Genomic DNA, 22,001 nt, shown 5'->3' with positions numbered 1-22,001 from the left:
CTTGACTCTCCGACCAGAACGACCAGCTCTTGAGAAGCTCAGCGATGACGATCAAGTGATGGGCTGCCTTCTCGCCGCAACCCACGCGATAGCTGACGACCTGGTGCCTCGCGTGCGGGATAAGATGGCCTGGCTCCTGAGAGTCGGGGTGGTAAATGGCTCCTTTGGATGACATGAAGTCTGGAGCAAGTGAAGCAATAGCTGTCACAGACATGGTGGATATTTGCACCTGCTCTCGATTATGACCTTTGGAATGCCGGTTCCACTTATGTACGAATGGGTGTATGGAGTAGGCGTCTCCAGCTGGCCATACGGAAACCATGGAGTGGATTAGTCTATTGGAATGGCAAACGCATCATCGACAGCCAGCTCATCCAGAGCAGACCACTTGCTGCAGCGCTCTCTGATGCTATTTGCTCGTACGACAACTCCCAGATAGTGAGAATGCTACGATGCCCGTCAGATGCTGGGGAGTAGCGGCGCTGAACCTCCATGAGTTTAGTCCACAATCTGTCATGATCGTCCAGGTATTTCGCAACGGGCTTCCTGGTTCGACCAAGATAAGAATCCGCCTGGACTAGAGCGAGAGGTAGCCTTGTCGCGGAACAAAACTGCAACTTAAGGGCATTTGGGATACGTTGAAGGGCACCGCAAATGGAAAGTTTCGGGATTCCTGGCTTGAAAATGGTTACGCCGTCTGGTAGCTACGTACAAGATCATGACGTGCCGAAGTTGAATACATGACCGAAATGTGCTTGGCCACCTGAGACATTGTTGTCAGTGTAGGATGACGATCCGTCGACTCGCACGACGCTCGTGCGCTGCTTCGATGTTGGATCGTCAGCAGTTTGAACTCGTACGAAGCTCAGAAATTCTCTGGCAAAAGCTGCAGCGGTCGCGGCAGCATATCGCTGCCAGTCTTTGTTCTTGTGAGAATCAGAGTAGTCGCAGATTCCCCGTACGACCAAGCACGGGAAACTGTCCTCTAGACCTGCGGCCTCCATCTCGAAACACAGAGCGCCGAGGCCGCTTGCAATGCGGTCACGTTCGAGGCCATTCTTGATAACTTCGTCGCCAGACGCAATATTGCCGTAATGCAGCCGTGGCGACCCAGGATTTGAGCGTACTTCTCGTTTGATGTGTCTCTTTATATCGCACCTTCGAAACGGATTGGTATTATGGCAAGGCTCAGAGCCGGCAACATGGGCATAATCTGGTGGAAACAGGTCGTCGTTCTCGGCTCCTTGATAGCCATATCGCTCGCTCAGCTCTTCGGTGATCTTAGCCAGATGCTCGCCAACTTTGCTCCGCTTGGGGTTCCCATGGCGTGCCTTGAGAGCTGATAAGGCGCTCAAGAGATCTCTAGGCGGCTTGTTGAGCGTGCCGGTTCGCCGAAAACCACCAACCTCTGCTTTTCCGAAGTCCCACTATATGACACCGCCATGATCACCAGATGGCTGGCTAAAGACAACATCTCCCAGGCGAATATCATGCTGCTTGCTTGGTACACCGCCTCCGATACCGACCAGGAGTCTGACTTCCGGAAGGCTTGCTATCACCACATTGTGTTCGCCAATCTTTCCAAACGAGTAAACATTTCCGTCGTCCTCATTGTAATCTTTGGGCCATTCGTGTTCTTCGTCGAGCGCTGCCTCCACCGCGGCTCGTTCGTGAGAAAGGGCACACAGGATGCCAACCCGATACGACGCGACATCGAGCTGTGCATTCGGCATATTGGACTACATTGAAAACTGCTATCAATCAGGATGATGACAAGATGCTCGCCTTTTGGCGCTGCTCAAGACAGCCCAGCCTCGCAGCCCTAGCACGCGCTTCAGCATTGCCTCGTTCTCAGCTATCGGCATCGTGGACTGGCGGCTATCAGATCAGTGTCTAACCAGTCTGCAAGTTGATGAGTCGAACACGCATTTAATCTGCTCGGACACAGTACCACTGAGCAGTCGAGCGAGTGAACAAAGAAGCTCGCTTCGACACACCAGTTTGTCCGTGGCGCGAGTAAGATGTTGAGAGTTGAGCACCCTTCGGTGGGCACCTTTAGTGATTCTTCACTATTTAGTAGCGCCGAGAGGACAATAGCAGACTATATACTGCTATTGTAATCGGTTTCACGAAGAGCGCCTTTGCGCGGAGAACCTAAGGGATATATAGCGGACCTTCTTACAACCTCTAGGCCTGTCTAAGAGGGTCGGATAACACGCTAGCTAAATGGCTCTTTATATATAAACCCCCCGACGGAAGCCTACTAGACTGGAGCCCTTAGGAGCGTCTAGAGGCCCTTTAAGGCCTACTCTCCTTCCCTTTTCTCCTCCTCCGCGGTGCGGGTATAGCGGCGGTAGCGGCAATACCGGCTAGAACGGAAGGGGCCTAGTAAAGAGATTTTCAGGGGCGTCCGAAAGGGGTACCGAAATAGGGGTTAGTAGTGCCCCTTAGCGACGGTAGAATCGCCTAAAAGCCTCTAAAGTTATATTAATAAAGATAATAGAATACTCTCGTAACGTAAGACCTAGCCTTAGCTACACTTTACGCCCGCCTTCGAGTATTTAACAATCTTTATCGAATTTGTTAGTTACTAGTCTGTCTAAGGAAGCTAGTAGACGCTTACGCGAGAATTAGCTAGATATTACTAGTAATAGTAAGTCCGCGAACGACTTAGACGCTACTTTAAGTCCGAGTAAATAGTTAGAGACTAATGCCTTCGTAGCAAGTTTCCTAAGGATAGCGCGCTAAGATCTAGAGGATTAGGCCGATAAGCCCTAAAAGGTCGAGGACTAACGTACCGCAAAGAAGGAACGGAAGAGTAAGAAGAAGGAGAAGCGGGAGGCTAATAAGGCTAAGAGAGCTAAAACTATTACTGCCGAAGGCTCTAATAGTAAGGCTCTAACTCGGCTATATAGACGCAATAGGTATACGAGCCTTAAGCATCTCCCGGCCGATTGCCCTAGTAGTAAACTAATCTCTAGTAAAATAGAGGTTAATAATTAAGCTACTACCTAACTAATACCGCGCCCGTTAACCCCTAACGCTTCTGCTTTTAAGCTATTACTAATTAGACGAAAGAGGGGAACTACGCCTTTAATAGTAGGCTCCCCTTAAGTAGAAGTACTAAGGAAGAAGAGTAAAGTACCGAAGGATAGGCCCTAGAAGGCCTACTCTAAGAGCCGCGGTCGCTCTTCAAATGTTAAGGACGTTACGTAGTCCTTATTAGAGACGTCTATCTTAGGATCGAGCTCCTCTAGGGCCGCTAGCTCTACTACGGCCCGACTAACACCGGCTATTTATAAGCTAAAGGCTACTCTTACTAAAACGTCTATAAGGGCGAAGAACGTTTCGAGTAGTCTTTTAGATAATACGGCTTATTAGTACGCTAATAGAAGGCACCTGTTTATTAGGTAGCCGTCCGCTCTATCGGACGACCCGCCTAAACGATTACACCCTTTTATTAAGGCGGCTTTTCGATCTAGTATAGTACTAGTCGGTAGGATCGAGGAGGCGGTATACTAGGTAGGGGGCTTTGTTATTAGTTTATACCAAATTAAGGACGCCCGGAGAGCGTTAGGGAAAGACTTTAACTATAATAGTTATCGAATAGAGGTTAGTCTATTTCGGACTAGCGGACCTAGGGTATTCTACTATAAGAACGCCCCGCCCTCGAGTAGTTACCTAATTGCTACTACAATTGCTAGCCTTAAAGAGCGTCTAAAGGATATCTCCTTTTAGTTAGGTTAGCAAGTCGGCTTTAGTGCCCGTATAGGCTAATTTGTTCTTTATTTTAATAGGGTTTGTAGTATCTAATAGGTTAAGATCCCCCTAGGGAAGGCTAACTTAGGACACACTAAACTATTTATAGCTCTCTTTGTAGCGGCAAAGCTTAACCAGTCCTGTAACGTTTGTAATAAGGCTTACCCTACCCTAGCCTGTCTAGAGGTAGAAACAGTTATTTTTATAAATAAATAGGGGGTCGAGTCGATACTACCTTTTAAACCTAAGTTATAAAGGGACTTATTGTACGTATTTGCTCTTTGAATGTTAACTCGGTACGCAATCCCGCTAGATTTCGTACGGTCTATAAGTTTATAAGAAGCCGCTAGTTTGATATTATGTTACTTTAGGATATACGCCTAAGTAATAAAATGTCTTTGTATTATAAGCTAATGTTCCTAGGCATCCTCTTCCTTAATAACCCGTCGGTTGCGGATAGAGGAGGCGTAGGCATCCTAGTTAATAGCTTTACTACTGCGTTTGCTAAAGGCTTACCCCTTTACGCGGACCTAGATAGGAGGCTTTTAGTTTATAGGTTAATCTGCAAAGAGGTCGTATTCACTGTCTCCTATATATACGCCCTAGCGAACATTAGACCGAGGCTTAAGTACTTTAACTAAGCGTCGATAAGATTAAGTAAGTTAGCAGAACCTATTAACTGTAATATAGTTAGAGGGGACTAGAACTAGTGCTCCCTAGGCATTAATAGAAGGAGCGGGGCTCCTAGTCGGGTTTCGGTAGTCTTAGCTATAAAGCAATTTATAGGTAAACTGCGATCTAATAATACTAACTTTATTAATAGATAGAGAGAGCTCTATCCTAACTGCATTAAATTTACGTATTTTGTTCTATCCTCCGGAATATCGAGGATTGACCGTATTTACGTACGGGCTAACTAGTTTAGTAGGATAGCTTAATAGCGAATACTATTAAATAGCGGGATTTCCGACTATAAGGCGGTATCTATTAAAATTGGACGGCCTAAATCTAATAAACGTAGACTAGGAAGATAGCGGTTATACCTATTAATACTAGACAAAAGATAGGTAGTAGCTAGCTACTACTAAGCTCTTATCCTATTACCCTATAAGGACCTTATTAGTAAATGGCCTAAGTACAAAGCGGGCATTCAAGCCGGCCTTCGCCTAATAATAGAGGAGCGGTATAAGCGATTACGCAAGCTCTCTAGGAATTTGACGAGGCAGCGCTCGACTTTAATAAGTAAGCAAAGGTCTAAAGTAGTAGATCGAGACCTAGAGCTTAGGATCGAGGCTATAGAGGTAAAGGAAAGTTACCTCGCTAAGTAGCAATTTAAGAACTACTCTTACTGCGCCCTAGCTAAGCACTTGCTATTAGGAGAGCGGCCTACTAAGTGGTTCTTCTCTTTATATAAGGCAATAACGTACACCTATATCTCTAGCCTATTAGACAATAAAGGTATAGTTCGAACTAAACCTAAGGAACTCTTAGCTATTGCCGGACAGTTTTATACGGAGCTATATGCTAAAAAGCTATCGGCTAGGTAGGCCCGCGATAGGATCTTAAACTGTTTAGATAAAAGGATTAGTACGAAATCGGTAGAGGACTATATCGACCTTAACTATATAGATAAGGTTTAGTTATCGCTTAAAAGAGCGGCCGTAGGGAGGTCGCCGGGGTTTAATAGCTTACCTACTAAGTATTACAAAGCTCTTATCCGCGTAGAACCGAGTACCGTACGAATTAGGACTAATAGGAAAGTAGAACAAGAACCGCTACTAATTGCCTACCGGATCGCTAAGGTTAGTAAGCAAATAATAGTTAGGAACGAGCTCCTAGAGGGATAGACAGACGGTATCCTTACCCTTCTCTATAAGGAAAAGGGCTCTCCCGAGGAGCTAAAGAATTACCGACCGCTATCTATAATAAACGTTGATTATAAGATCTTTACTAAGGTTCTTATACAAAGGATAGTATACGTATTAAAGGATGTTATCGGCCCCTATTAAAGTGCCTTTTTACTAGGGCGCTTAATTAACGATAATATTAGGACAGTTTAGTTCCTAATCGACCGATATCGACCTCGAGGTAATAGACCCCCGATTAATAAAGAGCCTATCGCTATCCTCTTCCTAGATTAGGAGAAAGCCTACGATAGAGTTAGCTATACTTTCCTTTAGGCGGTATTGCGTAAACTCGGCTTCCTAGACTAGTTTATTAGGTAGATCAAGCTATTGTACTCTAATGCACGTACTCGGGTTTACTTAAACGGCTTCCTTAGAGATTCGATTTAGGTTTACTATAGCGTACGCTAAGGTAACCCTATAAGTTATCCTCTCTATATCGCAGCTATTAAGGGATTAGCCTAACTTATCCTAAGGGACCTAGAGATTTCTAGGGTCTTTACGAAGGGACAGGTTATTAAGCTAATAATGTATATAGATAATACGGCGGTAGTTCTACGTAATTAATTAGAGGTAAACGCCCTAATAAAAGCGCTTAATATATACTCCGCAGTATTAGGTACAAAGGTTAACTAGGATAAATTATACATCCTCTATATCGGTAATATCCAACTATTAGCTTTACCTAATGTCTAGGTAGTCTCTCCGGAGCACCCCTATAAACACTTAGGGATCCTAGTAGGGATAGACATCGATATACAATTAAGGGACTTCTAGGTGAAAATCTAGGACAAGTTCGAAACGGTAGCCTCCTAATAGTTGAAATATTACCTATCTTTAAAAGGGAGAGTGTTAGTAGCGAATGCCCTAATAATGTCTTTGCCCCGATACGCGATAAGGTTCCTTAAAGTCCCTATATCGACGAGAAAGGCGTTAGAAAAGGAGTACTATCGCCTAGTATAGGATAGCCGGAGACACACGATTACTAACCTAAAAGCCTGCTACGCGAGAAAGGAAGGCGGCTTAGGCTATATAGATATTAACTCTATTATTAATAGTAGTATTACTGCTACTATAATGCGAGCTACTACTAGACCTAGTCTAGTATAGGCCTCTCTAGCGAACGAGGTATTAGTAGGATGCGCTAGTACCTAGTCTATTAATAATACAGTTACTAACCCCTAGATCTAGGCCTTCTCCTCGCGAGTTTAGGCGGTTCTAGGTTCGGTAGGTTACCTCTAGAGAAGGTAGAGTTTACTCTATAACTTTACTAAGGAGGACTATATTATCGTAATAGACCCGCCGAAGACTCGCAATAATATACTATCTACCGTATTGTTCTACTACCCCCTAATCTCTCTAGGACTAGGGGCGGGGGCAAGGCGGTAGAATAGTAAGGGATAGAAGCTACTCTAGAATATAGGGGCTCGACTATTAGGGGACGTATAGGACCCTAATAAAAGAGCCCCTAATATTCCTGCTACAATTGTTAGCAGAAGTAACATTAATAGGGCCCGTAAGGCTATTAGGGGCTTAATTAAAGCCCTACCGACGGACTAGCGGGCCCTACTTAATAAGAGGGATAGACCTTAGAGATCTCGGCCTCGTTATAAATACCAGTTTAGAACCTATAGCGACCCGGCTAAGCTTAGCAAAGTCGGCTTCGCTACGGCGTATAGGACTTTCGTTACGAGGCGCCTAAAGGGACATAGCTTTAATAGGCTAACCTAGAGGTATCTCTAGGCATATAAGTTAATAACGGGATATAAAATAGACCTAGAGGACCTCTAGAAATCACTCCGCCTCCTATACGGTACGCTAAAGGCAGGTAACCTACTCTAGCGGATCGTATATAGAAAGGTCTAATCGGGCTCTTAGCTTACCTAGATCGAACCGGTATAGCAGATATGCCTAGTAGACGGGAGGGATCTCTCCCTAAACCATATTTAGCTAGACTATAAGGTCTCTAAGGCGGTTTAGGAGGAGTTCTACTTAATGTAGTATAGAGTCTCCTCGGTCTAAGTTCTAGAGGTAAGGACGTTAGACGGGCTAGTAGTCTTAACCGCCTTTTTACTAAACCTCCGTAGATTAGATAGAAGGCGCTAGCTCGTACTAAGCTAGGCTCTAGTATAGGGTTTGTAGAAGTGTTACCTATTATACTCCTTTACTAAGCCGGTTAACTATTAGCGTATCGATACAGTAGTTAAGTTTTTTAGAACATTAATTAGGAAACAGGTCTACGTTAATCGGATAGCCTGCTTAACTAATAAGTATATAGGAAAGAAGTATAACGCGAGGACCTTTAAGCAACTCTAGGGGTAGGAACCGAAGCAGGTTAGGATCCGATAGGAGCCTCGGATCCTTTAGTAGGTATATATTACTAAAGGGCCCTTCTAGGCTTTAGTGTTATTAGATTTAGAAAGGATTATATAGGATTAAGGTAGCGTAGTATTCCAGTCCTCGTACGCTCTTCCCTTGAATTAAGTAGGTGCGGTACTAATTACTATCGACGGAAGATAGTATATAGGGGAGCGATAGTAGAAGGGTTCGACTCCCTTAACGAGCTGCCGGTGCCGGGTAACTCCTCTATAGCAGTTAATGAATGGCAGACAAGGTAGTAGCTAGCTGCCATGTAGTTAGCTGCTGAAATAAAAACAATCTTATTGCTCGATGTTGAGAGTTGAGCGCGAAAGCGGCTTCCACTGGCCCACTGGGCAAGTTTGAAGCCCTCAATTCAACCATCAAAATTTGACGGCTGAAATCAAGGCGCTTCGCAACCTCGGCCTCGATCCCCAAGTCTCAGGAGCTGAGCTCGCCTACACGTTCTGCACGATCCGGCATCATACCCCGAGATGACTTGATGCGGAGATTCTCAGGTAAGCAATTTGAGTAGCATAACGTGAGTCAGAAGCTGTATACTTCAAGGAAAGCTGGGGAAGGCACTCGTCAAGAACAGGTCTGCTCCAAAGCCTTCGTCTATACATCTTCAGTTCTTACATACCTTCAGAAACCTTGAGGAACACAGGCAAGCCCAAAATGGCCTCAGACACAAACGACCAGAATCTCCAATGGGCCTGGCGCTGTCATCAAGGCCGAAAACCAGACGTCCTCTGCAAAAAACGAATCCAAGTCCCAAAATGTGCCTCGAACGGCGTCCTAGTAAAAATGCTAGCAATGGGCGTCTGCCACTCCGATTGCCTCATCATAGCCCGTCCAGAACCTCTGCCAGGCAACACAGAATTCACTCTAGGCCACGAAGGCGCCGGAGAAATTTTGGAAATCGGCTCAGAAGTCTCCAGTCTCCAAGTCGGAGATAAAGTCTCCATCCATATCGTACCCGGTTGTGGTTCATGTCGAGAATGTAAACTCGGATTTAGAAGATTGTGTAGAGAACCCAATAACGGCGGTTATGGTTTAGAGAAAGATGGGTTCATGCAGGAAATTGTAGCTGCGAGGGCTGATGCTTGTGTGAAAGTTCCGGAAGGTGTGAGGATTGAGGATGCGGCGATTGCTCCGGATGCGATTTTGACAGCGTATCATGCGATCAAGTATACGGGTGAGGTTGGGCCGGAGGATACGGTGGCGATAGTTGGGCTTGGGGGCTTGGGGTTGAATGGTGTGCAGATTGTGAAGTATCTTGGTGTCAAGGAGGATAATCTTTATGTTCTTGATAAGAAACCCGAGGCTGTGAAGGCGGCGGTTAGATTGGGTGTTAGGAAGGAGAATGCTTTTTGTTCTGGGGAGGAGCATTATGAGAAGAAGCCGATGCATGAGGTGCTGGCTGAGAGAGGTGTGGGTATTGATAAGGTGATTGATTTTGTTGGTCATGATCAGACGCATATCGCGGCTCAGATGGTTGTGAGGCCAGCGGGAACGATTGTCGTGGTCGGACTTCTGAGTATGCAGACGCCACTGCTCCCGGCACTGATGGTCTCAAAATGCTACGCCATTAAAGGGACTTTTGCTGGCGAGATCGAAGGGCTGAAAGAATGTCTGGATCTGTTAGCGGATGGCGTGATTCGGCCGGAATTGAGTACTGCCAGCGTCAATGGACTGCTACAAGTGTTGAAAGATTTAGACGATGGTAAGATCGAAGGAAGAAAGGTATTGCTGCCGGACTGGACGAGCTGAGGTCAAATTATGCTTTACAACACCTTGATGGATAGCTGTGCTCTCATCGTCTTCCTCAGAATCTGCTAATTGTAGGAAACGATCAGATTTAAGCCGTACGCAGCATTTGACAGCAATTCTTGCTCCACTTCAGCTTGTCGGACTTCACCCAGGAATTCGTCAAGGGAATAGAACAATGGTGGCTCAATGGTGCTGATACCAAAAGGAGACAAAAGGAGTAGGAGTCTTGGGAAATGTAAGTACTTTGGTTAGCGGAAACGCGAGGCTGCTGCAACTCTTCATCAGCGCCTTCTCAAGATGTAAATTCAGCCACTCGGTATTCAAACGAGCTCCTCTGATCCGCTGGTGACGCTCAATCACTCCTCCCCGATCATGAGCTGGTTGGACTCCCGGCACAGGCTCATGAAAAGGAACTTTGGTCCTGTACTCTTGGCCGGGTGCCTCAACAGGAGCTTCCGAACACTCATGCATTCCGGCCACGACGCGAGCCTAGTCCTCTTTCCACCTCCGATCTTGGACAGCCAAACATGGTCTGAGAGTCTTCATCAACTCCTCGACATCTTTCCAGGGCTTGTCCCGCATCGCCTTCACAGTAGCAAACATCCCTGCAACCATGTGTGGTGAGGCGAGGTGGGGTTTACGCTGCAGTACATTTAATCTTGCAATTCGAAAACACGCCAAGTGGATTTCCTTTGCATGATACCGTCTTAGCCAACAGACTAGATTCGTCCACGAGGGAGGGTTGTGGTAGTAGTTGCACCGACAATTCACTAGGCTCAGCCTGATGCCGAAGGCTCGCACTGAGCTAGTAAAGCGGAATATCGTGTCCGAGTTGAAGTCATACACAGAGATTTTGAAACGGCTCCCGTAGTACCAGATTTTCAAGGTCTCTGATCGAATCTCTCTGCATGTATTCAGGAGAGCTGGCCGTCTGTAACCGTCCGCAGTGACTTCAAGCGCATTCTTCTCCATGAGAGCTAGTCGATATATCTCATCCTTCAATTCGGCAGGAAGGGCGAGCAGGGGGCATGCAGGCGGCACCTCTGGCGAAGGCGCGGCTGCCGGCAGCGGCGTCGCAGGAGGCATTGTCGCTACTGTGACAGTAAGCAGTCTCGCTGCTTGCACAAAGTGTCAAAGTCGCGGACGCCGGACGCCAGCAGACAAGGTTTCCTCGGCAGATCCCGCGAACAGCGATCCGTCCCGCCGCCAGCTGTTGCGTCTGCGTCCGGCAGAACTCGAAATGATCACTCTGAGCCTCCTTCTCACCTGCATCCCACTCCAAGCTCGCTCTCGAGGCCACGCCGCTTCTTGTTGCGCTCCAGTTGACTGAACTGCTGAGAATTGCCCTTCACTGAGGTGGATTTAACTATTCAACTCAGGCCACAAGCACCAGCCACTGCCAAATAAAGACTTCCAAAACAAGCGCATCAACAAAGAGCCACAAACTTGAACTGCAGTCCAAGCGCACGAGCACGCGCGCACGTCAGGCAACGACAACGCAAGTTTCGGGTCGACAGCTACGCGGTGCGACAGCAAGGCTCAATCCCGCAGAGCCCATCGTCGCCATGGCACAACCGACTCAGCTTGCCTGTAAGTCCCCGATGTCTTCCTGCACGTAATAGTAATGGACGCTGACCGCTACAGACCGCACTTCCAAGCACATCGGCGTGTTCGACGCAGCTCCCGTCTACGAGGCTCTTCCTGGCTTTCAGCGTCCAGAGGGCAATCTCCGGTGTAGCGTCTACTCTCCAGACGGCCGATTCTTTGCCTGGGCCTCGCCAGAACACGTAACCGTCGTTGATGCCTCCACGGGCCATGTTGTCACTACGCTGCCCGCCGATAATGTCTTCGAGCTCGGCTTCTCACCCGCTGGCACCTTCATCATTACCTGGCAACGCCCGTCCAAGGACGAGGAGGGAAATGCGACGAAGAATTTGAAGGTGTGGCGTACAATCGACGAAAATGCCGGCGAAGATGGCGAGCGCGCCGTTGTAGGCAAATTTGTGCAGAAGAATCAGACTGGCTGGAACTTGCAATACACGCAGGACGAACAGTTCTGTGCTCGTTGTGTAAACAACGAGGTGCAATTTTACGAGAGCAAAGATCTTGGCACTGTCTGGACCAAGCTGCGCGTCGAGGGCGTCACCGACTTTGCGCTATCGCCTGGCAAGACCAACTCTGTGGCGGTCTTCGTGCCTGAGCGCAATGGTCAGCCTGCCGCCGTCAAGGTCTTCAACGTTCCGCAGTTCACGCAGCCCGTGTCGCAGAAGACATTTTTCAAGGGCGACAAGGTTCAGCTTAAGTGGAACCAGGAGGGTACCAGCCTGATTGTACTCGCGCAGACTGAGGTTGATAAGAGCAACAAGAGTTACTACGGAGAGACAAACATGTACATCCTGAGCGCTAATGGCGGGTTTGACTCTCGTATCACACTCGATAAAGAGGGTCCCATCCACGACGTGACGTGGTCTCCAAACTCGAAGGAGTTTGGTGTCGTATACGGCTACATGCCAGCCAAGACGACAATCTTCAACCACCGTGCTATCGCTCAGCACAGCTTCAACCTTGGACCCAGGAACACGATTCTGTTCTCTCCTCACGGTCGATTCGTTATTGTTGCCGGCTTTGGAAACTTGGCGGGACAGATGGACATCTACGACTTGTCGAAGAATTACGAGAAGGTGTGCACGATTGAGGCCAGCAACGCTTCCGTTTGCGAGTGGAGCCCCGATGGCAAGCACATTTTGACGGCGACCACGAGCCCGCGCCTTCGTGTGGACAACGGGATTCGTATCTGGCATGTTGGAGGTGGTTTGATGTACAACGAGGATATGACGGAGCTATACCAAGTCACTTGGCGCCCTCAGTCTGCTACGCTGCACCCTGTCGAGAACGCACTTCACCCAGTCCCAACTCCACACCCATCAGCTTTAGCTTACCTTGGCACTCGAAAGACGCCTTCAAAGCCTGCTGGTGCTTACCGACCACCTGGTGCCCGCGGCACTGCCACGCCATTGGCCTTCAAGCGTGAAGACGAAGGCGGTGCTGCCTTTGTGAGGGAGATGATGTCTGGTAAAGAGCCAGCAACGAACGGGTTCGGGCCTAGGGCGCCTAGACCACGTCACGTACCTGGTGCTGAGACGGTCAGTGGCGATCTCCCTCCTGGCGCTGCGCCAGGCGGAGGTGTGTCTCTTGCTCAAGATGGCGACGAGAATCTGAGCAAGGCAGCTCTCAAGAACAAGAAGAAGCGTGAGGCTAAGAAAGCGAAGGAGGCAGAGGCGAAGTCGCAAGGCCTGCAGGCTCCAGGACAGAACGGTGAAGGCCCCCACGATCGCAACCAACGCTCTCGAAGCCGCTCGAACACACAGAGAGGCAATCAACAGCACGGCTCCCGACCTCATTCGAGACGGCGCGACGCACCACCGCCGGTCAACACCCAGCAGCCTCACTCTGGCGCACCTGCCGCGACTAAGGGTCGCGCCAACGGTGCCACGGTCGCTCCTGCCGCTGCTGCCGTCGAGGCCCCCGAGCTGAGTGTTACATCTCCAGGTGCGGGCACGCCTGAAGAGAAGAAGATCCGATCACTACTGAAGAAGCTGCGAGCAATTGATGACCTAAAGATGAGACAGGCTGGGGGCGAGAAACTCGAAGGCACGCAGGTGCTCAAGATCGGTACTGAGGAGCAGGTGAGGAAGGAACTTACTGCTGCGGGCTATACTGGGGACTAGACCAACGCTTCAATGGCCTCAGAGCGTGTCAAAACGTCAGAGCTGTGTCTCAACATGACCATCCCGACCATACTGTAAAGTTAAACCCACAATTCAAATGCCCGATGGGCCGTTCGTGGAAAGGCCTGGTTTGGCATTGCCTCTCCTACCTGGCGCTGCTGACATTTCTCATGAGAGACCCAGGCCATTCAGCACGACTGGACGACTTGGGGACGAGACATTCGAGCGCCCACTTCTGGTGCTTTCTACAGTATTTGCCATGCCGTTGCAGTTTCATGAGTACAACTATGAGACTATGAGCCACAGAAAATACCCTTTCCGGCAATTGGCAACCCCTCACGTTTTACGTTATAAAAACATGGCTGTTGCACAGAAATCGTCTCAGCTCGTGCTCCTGCGATCAGATGCACCGCACTTCATGTTCACATTGGGTTTCTAATACATAATACAAAGCGTGCTGACCTCGTGACAAGTTGATTTCTCGACCATGAGCAAGGGACATGCCAAAGGTAGTCTTACATGTCGCAACCCTTAAAGTCCTCGATGGAAGTCCTCTCCCAAGGAGACATGTTTCTGTAAGCAAAGCGGCGAATCTAGATAGGTTGAATATCAGATCACAGGATCTCAATGAGCGCAGCCACGAGCCCTCTTTTCACCACCGTTGAGCTTCTTGAAGAAATACTTCTCGATACTCCATCGAGAACGATTTTAACCTGCATTCGCGTCAGCTCGACTTTCCGCGACACAATCTATGGATCAAAGCCACTGCAGAAAAAGATCTTTCTCCTAACCGATCTCGACGCGAACTATGCAAAACACCACCAAGACCTTCAGGATACCGCGTACAAGAGGAGCATCATACCTTGGCGACACAACACTCCAAAAGGCCGAACGACTACCGACGCAATAGATCTCAATCCATTAGTTTCGAACCAGCTCTGGCCACACGGCACCTCATCAAAACCCACGGCCAAACACCCTCTCCCTCTCATCTATCAAAACTCCACAACAGAATTCCTCCGCCTCGAAGACACTTCCGCAATGCGCATGTACCTCACAGAGCAGCCCTGCACGATCGACTTGCGCATCTCCCGTTCCACGACGAAAGCCTGCGGCGGAGACGTACTTGTCACACTGGGTCACTGCAGGCTTGGCGAAATCGTGGCCGTTTGTAAAGCAGTCAAGGGCTGTTTTGCGAAACGTAAGGAAAGTGAGATTGAGGATGCTAAGAGTCGAGGAGATTGGAGTGGATTGTTGGATGCGGAGACGGAGGGTTTGTTGAGGCAATATCGTGGGAGGATTGTGAGGTTTTATTGATGTTGATCTGATATGCGGAAGGCTTGCGTATAGCTTGGACAGCGTGAGGAAGGAGCTATTGGGTAGCTAAGCGAGTGGTCTGTGCACAGAGACAACGAAAGGCTGAATTACTGTACTGGAAGTCTGGAACTCCGTATGTATGTATATATGTACCCCCTCAAAAGCCTTGAGTATCCTGGACAGGCTGGACTGCTGCTCTCGCTGCCAGAGCTCGTTTTGCAACACTGGCATACCCCTGCTCCTGGGCTTCTCCTCTTCCGTGAAGGCGTTACAACTAGCATGCATGTATCCATCCGAGGAGCGCAGCGCCGGTCTGACCACCAAAATCGCCGAGCTGACCACCGCGGTGGTCAGGAACTCTAAAATGACAGGGGGTTAGCCGAGGTTAAGCTAATTGGAATGCGAAACCATTGAGTAAGTTTATTATATTTTTAATAGAATTTAAATGAAATTTCAATAAGAAATAAATAATCTTTTATTTTTTTACTTCTATAATAATTACTATAGGGTAAAGATTTTTTAAAAGGATTCGGAAAGGATTCGGAAAGGATTCGGAAAGGATTCGGAAAGGATTCGGAAAGGATTCGGGAAGGATTCGGAAAGGATTAAGAAAGGATTCGGAAAGGATTTAGATAGGAATTAAATAGGAATTAAATACAATTTAAATAGAATTAATATAGTACTCTTAAAAAACAATTTAGAAAGGAATTAGATAATAATTAGATAGAAAGCGGATAGGAATAAAATAGAAATCGGATAGGAATTAGATAGGGATTAGCTAGGAATCGGATAGGAATCGGATAGGAATCGGATAGGAATCGGATAGGAATTAGATAGGAATCGGATAGGAATCGGATAGGAATCGGATAGGAATTAGATAGGAATTAGATAGGAATCGGATAGGAATCGGATAGGAATCGGATAGGAATCGGATAGGAATCGGATAGGAATCGGATAGGAATCGGATAGGAATCGGATAGGAATCGGATAGGAATCGGATAGGAATTAGATAGAATTTAAATAGAATCTAAGAAATAGTTAAATTATAGTTTAGCTAACTACTAAATTAGCTATATTTTAAAATTATATTAGCTAATTACTAAGATTCTCTCTAATTAGACTTAGAGACTATAAAATACTATTAAAATAATAAAAATAATTATAGTAGCTAATATAAATAGAAAATATTAAGAATACAAATAGAATATAAATAGAATAGAAAGTAAATAGAATATAATTTTAAAAATATAAAGGAGTTTAAGAGTTTTAGGGGTAGATTTAGATAGAAATTAAATAAAATTCAAATAGAACTTAATTAAATCTAAATTAAATCTAAATGAAATCTAAATAAATAGGATTCGAATTAGATTCGAATAGGATTTAATTTAATAGGACTCGAAAAGAATTTAACTAGGATTAAAATAGAATATAGAAAGGACTTAGAAAGATTTTAGAAAGGAATTAGATAGGAATCGGATAGGAATCGGATAGGAATCGGATAGGAATCGGATAGGAATCGGATAGGATTCGGATAGGATTCGGATAGAATTTTAGAAATAGTTTAGCTAAATACTAAAATAACTAATTAGCTAGTAGATTAGCTATATTTAAAAATTATATTAGTTAATTACTAAGACTTTCTCTAACTAGACTTAGAGACTATTAACTATTTAGATAATAAAAAATAATTATAGTAGCTAATACGAATAGAATATAAAGAAAACAGAATAGAAAGAATTTAGAAAGGATTTATATAGAATTTTAGAAAAACTTAGCTAAGTACTAAATGAAATAACTAAATAGCTTACCTATATAGAAAATATTATTATATTAAAATAATAAGACTTAGTTTAATTAGAAGAAAAATCTACTTTAATAATAGCACTAATTCTAGTAGCGAGTTTAATTAGAATATAAGTAGGATATAGATAGTACTAAAATATACTCCTATAACAAACGAATATAGATTACTAATAATATAGCCCTATATACTAGATATATACCTATATGAAAACACTACTAGATATTATTATACCTAGAATTAGATATACTACTTAGTTCTACCTAGAACTACTCTAGTAGTATCTAGTTAGAAGTAAAGCTAGGACTATATTTGCCTTCTAGACCTATTTAGTTTCTATATAACTTCTAATTAAATTGTACTAGAATTCTTTAAGAGTCTTATTAAAGTAATTTATTTACTTAGTTATAGCTTATAAAATTATAGCGCTAGGCCTTAACTTACATATACTTCTACTTTTATACTTACTAGCCGTATCTAGTTTTAGATTTATAAGTTTTTTAGTTATTAAAGTTATCTAAAGCTATAGAAATCTACTTTATCTTTTATTCCTTTCCTATTCCTTTCCTATTCCTTTCTTATTCCTTTCCTATTCCTTTTCGATTCCTATCCGATTCCTATTCGATTCCTATTCGATTCCTATTCGATTCCTATTCGATTTCTATTCGATTCCTATTCGATTCCTATTCGATTCCTATTCGATTCCTATTCGATTCCTAGTCGATTCCGATTAACTTTCGGCAAGTAGGGCTAACTTAAGCCGAGGCTACGCACGGCCCACCGTACGGACTACTACGGCTCTATCCGATTGGTCAATTCGGTGGTCAGGTCGGTGATTTCGGTGGTCAGGATTTCTGAGTCCCCCCATCCGAGGAACCTCTACACACCCGACATGTAAGCATCCGGACCTTCCGGCTTCGGGTTTGATGATGAAGAACACTTCTTCCTCCAAGCGAACCTCTTCTGAATCTTCCGCGATGCAGAAGACTTCCTACTACTGGTGAGATGCCATAGAATAGATGTAGCGAATCCCAACAAGCACCCCTGCCATCGATGCCATCACACAACATGTTCGTCCCCAGAAGCACGATGCGACAACCCCAGAGAGACGAATACTGCGCTTATTGGGCAAAGCTTTATATCTGGGTCGTTGCAATATTCTTGATCTTGGTCATCATTGCTTCTCGTAACTGGTTCGTAGCTCGACGACCTTCCTCCGGATCCGAGGTCGCCTGATCTGAAATTTTTGAGAGCAATTCCGAAGCAGTCAGCGCTGACCTTGGCGAAGAGCGGAGGAAGAAGAGGAATATTCTTGTCTAGGGCTTTTACTGGTGCGAACGATGCTTTGGCCTTCATCGAAGCTGGCGAGGGATTCGAGGGGTTTGAGGGATCCGAGGGATTCATGATTGATCCTTTCGGCGAGACGCTTGATAGCAGCACGATAGGATTCGCTCTCGCACCAATACTGGCACGAACTCAAATTCGGCCTTCAGCAGCATGTCCACGGAAGCTCTCCTCGAATGCGTACCACACCCTCTAGCAACGACTCTAGACGAAGCTACTCAACGTTTAGGATCGCAGCAGCAATACCATACCATCGTCATACTTGGCATCAGCGTACTGGAAAACACGGACCCATAAAGTTCGTAGTTCTTACTCCACTCTACGAAGCGATCAAGCCCAAGAAAAGTGCTCCATGTGAAGATAAATACTCTTGGCCCCATTCTTCATAACCGGCAACTGCTCCTGCGCAACCGCATTCGAGACATCACTCTGCATACTCAAAGGACCGCAAACGAAGACGCCAAGCTCATCCGTTAGACTTGACGAGGTCGCTTCTGCCCGAATCATGGCTCGCAGGTCAGGTCTCGCTTGAAAGTGCTTGATACCTGAAATATCCATCGGTCGAGAATCAGAGGAATCAGACCCAGAATCTCCCCGCTCGAGGGTTCGCTGGACGTTTTCAGCTTTCTCTGGCTTCTCAGTGCTGTGCAGGAGCTGACCAGTTTCTACCGCCGCTTCGGAACCGGTATAGTACACCTCGACTTCAAGATTTGCTGGTAACTTTCCTTCCTCCGAGGCCAGAAGTTCTCGAACAGTCTCTTCAAACCACGAGCATGTAGCGAGATCTCGTGTCGCAAGCACAACTTTGGCACTTGAGGGCACGACATCTGGGCCAGAAAGTTCTTGTCTTCTAAGGAAAGCACTGATCATCGGCAAGAGCCAACCAGCACCTGAGCCTCCCGCTACGATCAATTGACGCTGGCCTGTGACGAGTCTCTGCATATCGACACCTCCGTATGGTCCGTCCAGGAGGACTCTGATGGGACTGTTGGGATGAGCTTCTGCGTGCCGGGCAAGTCTGCTTGTGAAGCCGCCTCGTGGTCGGATGTACAAGACGAGCTCGGAATCCGTTTTTGCGAGGTAGCTTGTTCTTGTTGGAAGCGAGCATGCGGTGAAAGGATGGATCGTGCAGGCATGTAGTCCCAGAGACATGAATCGTATGAAGAAATGTTGTCCGACGGTCCAAGATGCTTGCGTGGGGATTCGTGCACAGATGAAGCCGTTCGATGCGATGCTGACGGATGCACGATGGCTGATGCCGTGTTGGAAGTAGATTCGGATTTGGCGATGAAGCCATGATAATGAAAAGAGGACGCCGGTTGCGATGAAGTAGTCCCTTTGAGGGTGAGGTTAGCTTTATTTTCGGCGTGAGTGTGGCGAGAGAGAGAACTTACCATGACGAAAGCGTATGATCGCAGTGGAAGAACAGGAAAAGCACGAAGACCAAAGCTGCGACAAAATGCGAGAACTTGAACCATTCGTAGCACAACGTTCTGTTTCACCATCAGCATACCTTTCCACTCGCTGTTCAGGACGGGTTTCTTACCTCAAAGGTCCAAAAGACGCAAAAGTCAACCATGCCTGAGCAATAAGCGCCACGACTCCAGTCCAGTAGAATACCAAAGTATCCCAGCTCTCCTTCATTGTCCCAGTCTTGATATTATAAACAATAAAAGGGAAAGTATGTATCAACGCAGTCACCAAGAACGCATAGGAGATCCATCGATGGAACACTTGTAGCTTCTCATGACTGACTCCCGTCACAGCAGTGACGAAATTACTCTTGCCTGCTGTTGCGAATACGAATGGCATACATGCTAACGATAGCCAGCCCGATCTTGTGGCGATTGGCGGTGAGCTACCAAAATTGATCGTTTCTGTGTTGGGCCAGTAGTATGGTCTTGGGGCGAGTGTCATGCAGAAGAAATAAATCGCTCCGATCGCGCCTAGGGCGAGGATGCCGATTGGTGCTGAGTTCCAGTTGAGGGATGAGATTCGGAAGGTCTTGTAGCTGAGGAAGCGAGAGTAGGCTGTTGCTTGCCTGATGTATGCATTGTGGTGTATGGAGGTTGAAGCGAATTGGTTGAAGATGCTTGCTATCGCGAAGACGAGAATCGTGGCGAGGAAGAAAGCGATTGTTGGGAGAGCATAACGATGGTCGGCTTCGTACCTGTAGTGTTTATTAGCATCGTTTAATATGAAGCGTTTATCGTTGCACATTGCTCACCAGAATCTCCAGTATCCAGACTCATACTCGCACAAAGCTGTGTCGTTGAACTGACAGGTGAAGTCTCGGTAGGTCTCGGACAAGGGCTTGTCCAGCCATGGAGTTCCCATCTTCATGGAGTCCATAGTACTCGATTTCTCGATAGTCTTCGCGAATCAATCTGGTTCACTCGGGCTGGTCTTCCGCTGGTGGTTCAACAGGAAAGAGCTAAGAACGGAGCCAGGGTTGCATCTCCAAGAAGATTTGAAGGGTTAATAAGCAGCGCACATTGTGGTCAAGGATTGGAAGGCGTAACGTTAGCGCAATGCCTCGCGTGCTTGAGAACGTTTTAGAAGAGTCTGGCCTGTGGAGTGTCTGCAGAGAAGGTAGGCAAATATCACGAGCTAAGCTGTTCTTGGCTAGCAGAGCCTGAAGGATTCAGCCTTGAGCAAGTTTGCGCAACTTTGTGCTCCAGCTGCTAGGAATGCCACGTGAGAATCTGGCACAGCATTGAATAATTGTCCGGCGTAGAATGCAGTTGTAAATTGAGAGCCATGTAGATGAGTGAGGCAGCGCCTCATCCCCCGAGGCCGCAATACGAAGAGCAGAACAGCCAAAACATTTCAGCGCTAACTCATCTCTCGAGCCTGCCAAGTCCTGAGTCTGAGCTGCTCTCCATGATAATTAAGCCTGATCGAACGCAGGACGTTGATTTGTGCGGTGGCTTGTTCCGGCTTCAACAATACAGTACTGCAGCTGCGGCTAAGCGCCGAGGAGCAGATTCTCTCGTAGAATCTCCCTGACTTGACTGGTAAAGTTGACAGCCTCGTCTCTCGCCTGTTCCTTTGGTAGTCGCAATTGATCCTCCGAGAAGACCTGCTGCACAAATTCCAAGATTTCCAGAACGTCGGTCTGAGTTTGCGTCGGGCACGACTTCGACTTCCGCGCAGCATCGAGACTCTTCACCATTGGCCACAGTGTATATGCCATGAGTTTTGGACGTTCAGGCGACCACAAGTCGTTTCCCAACGTCAACTTCTTCATCGACACGGCTGAGCCAAGCATGCGGGCACCACGACCGAGCCCTTCCTGATATATGATGCAATTTAGCTCGACTTCGCGCAGAAGCGATACCGACTTGATGCCAATCTGCGCCAAGAAATTGGGAAAGAACATGGAGCAGAACACAAATTTGTTGCTGCCATAGAGCACGGGCGCTGCTTCCTTTTGAATCAACTTGCAGACGCGGAGGATGGCAATGCTGCGACTGAGACCGGTAATGTGGCTGGTGTAATTCCGGGTAAGCGTGGAGTTGTGATAGATGGAGACGTGGCTGTTGCTACGGCAAATGAGGAGGAAGGAGTAGATGATGATTCGTATTTCAGCCGGAAGGTCGAGCAAGCCTTGGGAGAGTGGGGTGGTAGACTGCATGGTCGAATCTCTTATGGTGGTTGTAAGCGGTCTTGGGAGAGGTGATCGTGGGTGTGGGTGTGGGTGTTTGGTGGATTGAGGTTCGGGAGCCAAAGAGCACCTTGCAATTGCAACTTCAGCGACGTCCTGAGAGGGCAGGAGCTGTGCACTATCGAAACGAAATTCAATAGAATATACGCACTCATTTGTCTCCGACGCTTGCACTTTCTCTTCATTTCGCTATGCGATTAGTCTTTCGTTGTTTAACGCGTGCTGCTTCCACGTCGTACAGCTGCAATCACATAGTAATCTGCAAGCATCTTTACACGCGTAGTTAGGCCATAGTTGGTCACCTATTTAGCCGGGATGTCGGCAGTTAGTGTAACCCGTGTGCAAGTCGT

The 22,001-nt window shown here is 46.8% G+C and overlaps 7 protein-coding genes across 7 annotated transcripts; 3 read left to right on the top strand and 4 right to left on the bottom strand.

Annotated features, from left to right (window-relative positions):
* Positions 1-716: 716 nt before the first annotated feature.
* Positions 717-1,733, bottom strand: MYCFIDRAFT_191226 (uncharacterized protein; the record flags this gene model as incomplete). The annotated part of the gene is made up of 3 exons (XM_007933441.1): positions 717-763; positions 821-1,350; positions 1,429-1,733. The coding sequence occupies 3 exons, from the start codon at positions 1,731-1,733 to the stop codon at positions 717-719; spliced, it is 882 nt and encodes a 293-aa protein (XP_007931632.1).
* A 6,888-nt stretch (positions 1,734-8,621) lies between these two features.
* MYCFIDRAFT_157871 (uncharacterized protein) lies at positions 8,622-9,794 on the top strand (the record flags this gene model as incomplete). Its single annotated transcript, XM_007933440.1, has 1 exon — positions 8,622-9,794. Exon 1 carries the CDS (start codon positions 8,700-8,702, stop codon positions 9,792-9,794), a length of 1,095 nt encoding a protein of 364 aa, XP_007931631.1. The 5' UTR covers positions 8,622-8,699.
* A 65-nt stretch (positions 9,795-9,859) lies between these two features.
* Positions 9,860-10,766, bottom strand: MYCFIDRAFT_179346 (uncharacterized protein; the record flags this gene model as incomplete). The annotated part of the gene is made up of 5 exons (XM_007933439.1): positions 9,860-9,976; positions 10,005-10,246; positions 10,275-10,364; positions 10,396-10,436; positions 10,471-10,766. The coding sequence occupies 5 exons, from the start codon at positions 10,764-10,766 to the stop codon at positions 9,860-9,862; spliced, it is 786 nt and encodes a 261-aa protein (XP_007931630.1).
* A 311-nt stretch (positions 10,767-11,077) lies between these two features.
* Positions 11,078-13,669, top strand: MYCFIDRAFT_168463 (uncharacterized protein). The gene is made up of 2 exons (XM_007933438.1): positions 11,078-11,384; positions 11,439-13,669. The coding sequence occupies exons 1-2, from the start codon at positions 11,360-11,362 to the stop codon at positions 13,520-13,522; spliced, it is 2,109 nt and encodes a 702-aa protein (XP_007931629.1). The 5' UTR covers positions 11,078-11,359; the 3' UTR covers positions 13,523-13,669.
* Positions 13,670-14,002: 333 nt separating this feature from the next.
* MYCFIDRAFT_184091 (uncharacterized protein) lies at positions 14,003-14,928 on the top strand. The gene is made up of 2 exons (XM_007933437.1): positions 14,003-14,235; positions 14,385-14,928. The coding sequence occupies exon 2, from the start codon at positions 14,564-14,566 to the stop codon at positions 14,837-14,839; it is 276 nt and encodes a 91-aa protein (XP_007931628.1). The 5' UTR covers positions 14,003-14,235; positions 14,385-14,563; the 3' UTR covers positions 14,840-14,928.
* Positions 14,929-18,052: 3,124 nt separating this feature from the next.
* MYCFIDRAFT_50576 (uncharacterized protein) lies at positions 18,053-20,425 on the bottom strand. The gene is made up of 4 exons (XM_007933109.1): positions 20,212-20,425; positions 19,531-20,154; positions 19,379-19,477; positions 18,053-19,320 (listed from the first exon to the last, which is right to left on the bottom strand). Exons 1-4 carry the CDS (start codon positions 20,334-20,336, stop codon positions 18,315-18,317), a joined length of 1,854 nt encoding a protein of 617 aa, XP_007931300.1. The 5' UTR covers positions 20,337-20,425; the 3' UTR covers positions 18,053-18,314.
* A 527-nt stretch (positions 20,426-20,952) lies between these two features.
* On the bottom strand, positions 20,953-21,815 carry MYCFIDRAFT_216906 (uncharacterized protein; the record flags this gene model as incomplete). Its single annotated transcript, XM_007933436.1, has 1 exon — positions 20,953-21,815. Exon 1 carries the CDS (start codon positions 21,619-21,621, stop codon positions 20,953-20,955), a length of 669 nt encoding a protein of 222 aa, XP_007931627.1. The 5' UTR covers positions 21,622-21,815.
* Between the last annotated feature and the right edge of the window lie 186 nt (positions 21,816-22,001).

The sequence above is a fragment of the Pseudocercospora fijiensis genome (genome assembly GCF_000340215.1).
Source record: "Pseudocercospora fijiensis CIRAD86 unplaced genomic scaffold MYCFIscaffold_10, whole genome shotgun sequence".
Taxonomy (NCBI): Eukaryota; Fungi; Ascomycota; class Dothideomycetes; order Mycosphaerellales; family Mycosphaerellaceae; genus Pseudocercospora; species Pseudocercospora fijiensis.
The sequence above is the reverse complement of the archived record's forward strand: the minus strand, read 5'-3'. Positions and strand labels throughout refer to the sequence as shown.

What these genes read in the sequence shown, in the direction of transcription:
- MYCFIDRAFT_168463 (XM_007933438.1), top strand. Translation starts at nt 11,360, where the DNA reads ATGGCACAACCGACTCAGCTTGCCT. An exon ending in ACAACCGACTCAGCTTGCCT is followed by an intron (nt 11,385 to 11,438) that starts GTAAGTCCCCGA and finishes TGACCGCTACAG; the next exon opens with ACCGCACTTCCAAGCACATC.
- MYCFIDRAFT_184091 (XM_007933437.1), top strand. Translation starts at nt 14,564, where the DNA reads ATGCGCATGTACCTCACAGAGCAGCCCTGCACGATCGACTTGCGCATC.
- MYCFIDRAFT_50576 (XM_007933109.1), bottom strand. Translation starts at nt 20,336, where the DNA reads ATGGACTCCATGAAGATGGGAACTCCATGGCTGGACAAGCCCTTGTCC. An exon ending in TCTGGATACTGGAGATTCTG is followed by an intron (nt 20,155 to 20,211) that starts GTGAGCAATGTG and finishes TAAACACTACAG; the next exon opens with GTACGAAGCCGACCATCGTT. An exon ending in GATCATACGCTTTCGTCATG is followed by an intron (nt 19,321 to 19,378) that starts GTAAGTTCTCTC and finishes TCACCCTCAAAG; the next exon opens with GGACTACTTCATCGCAACCG.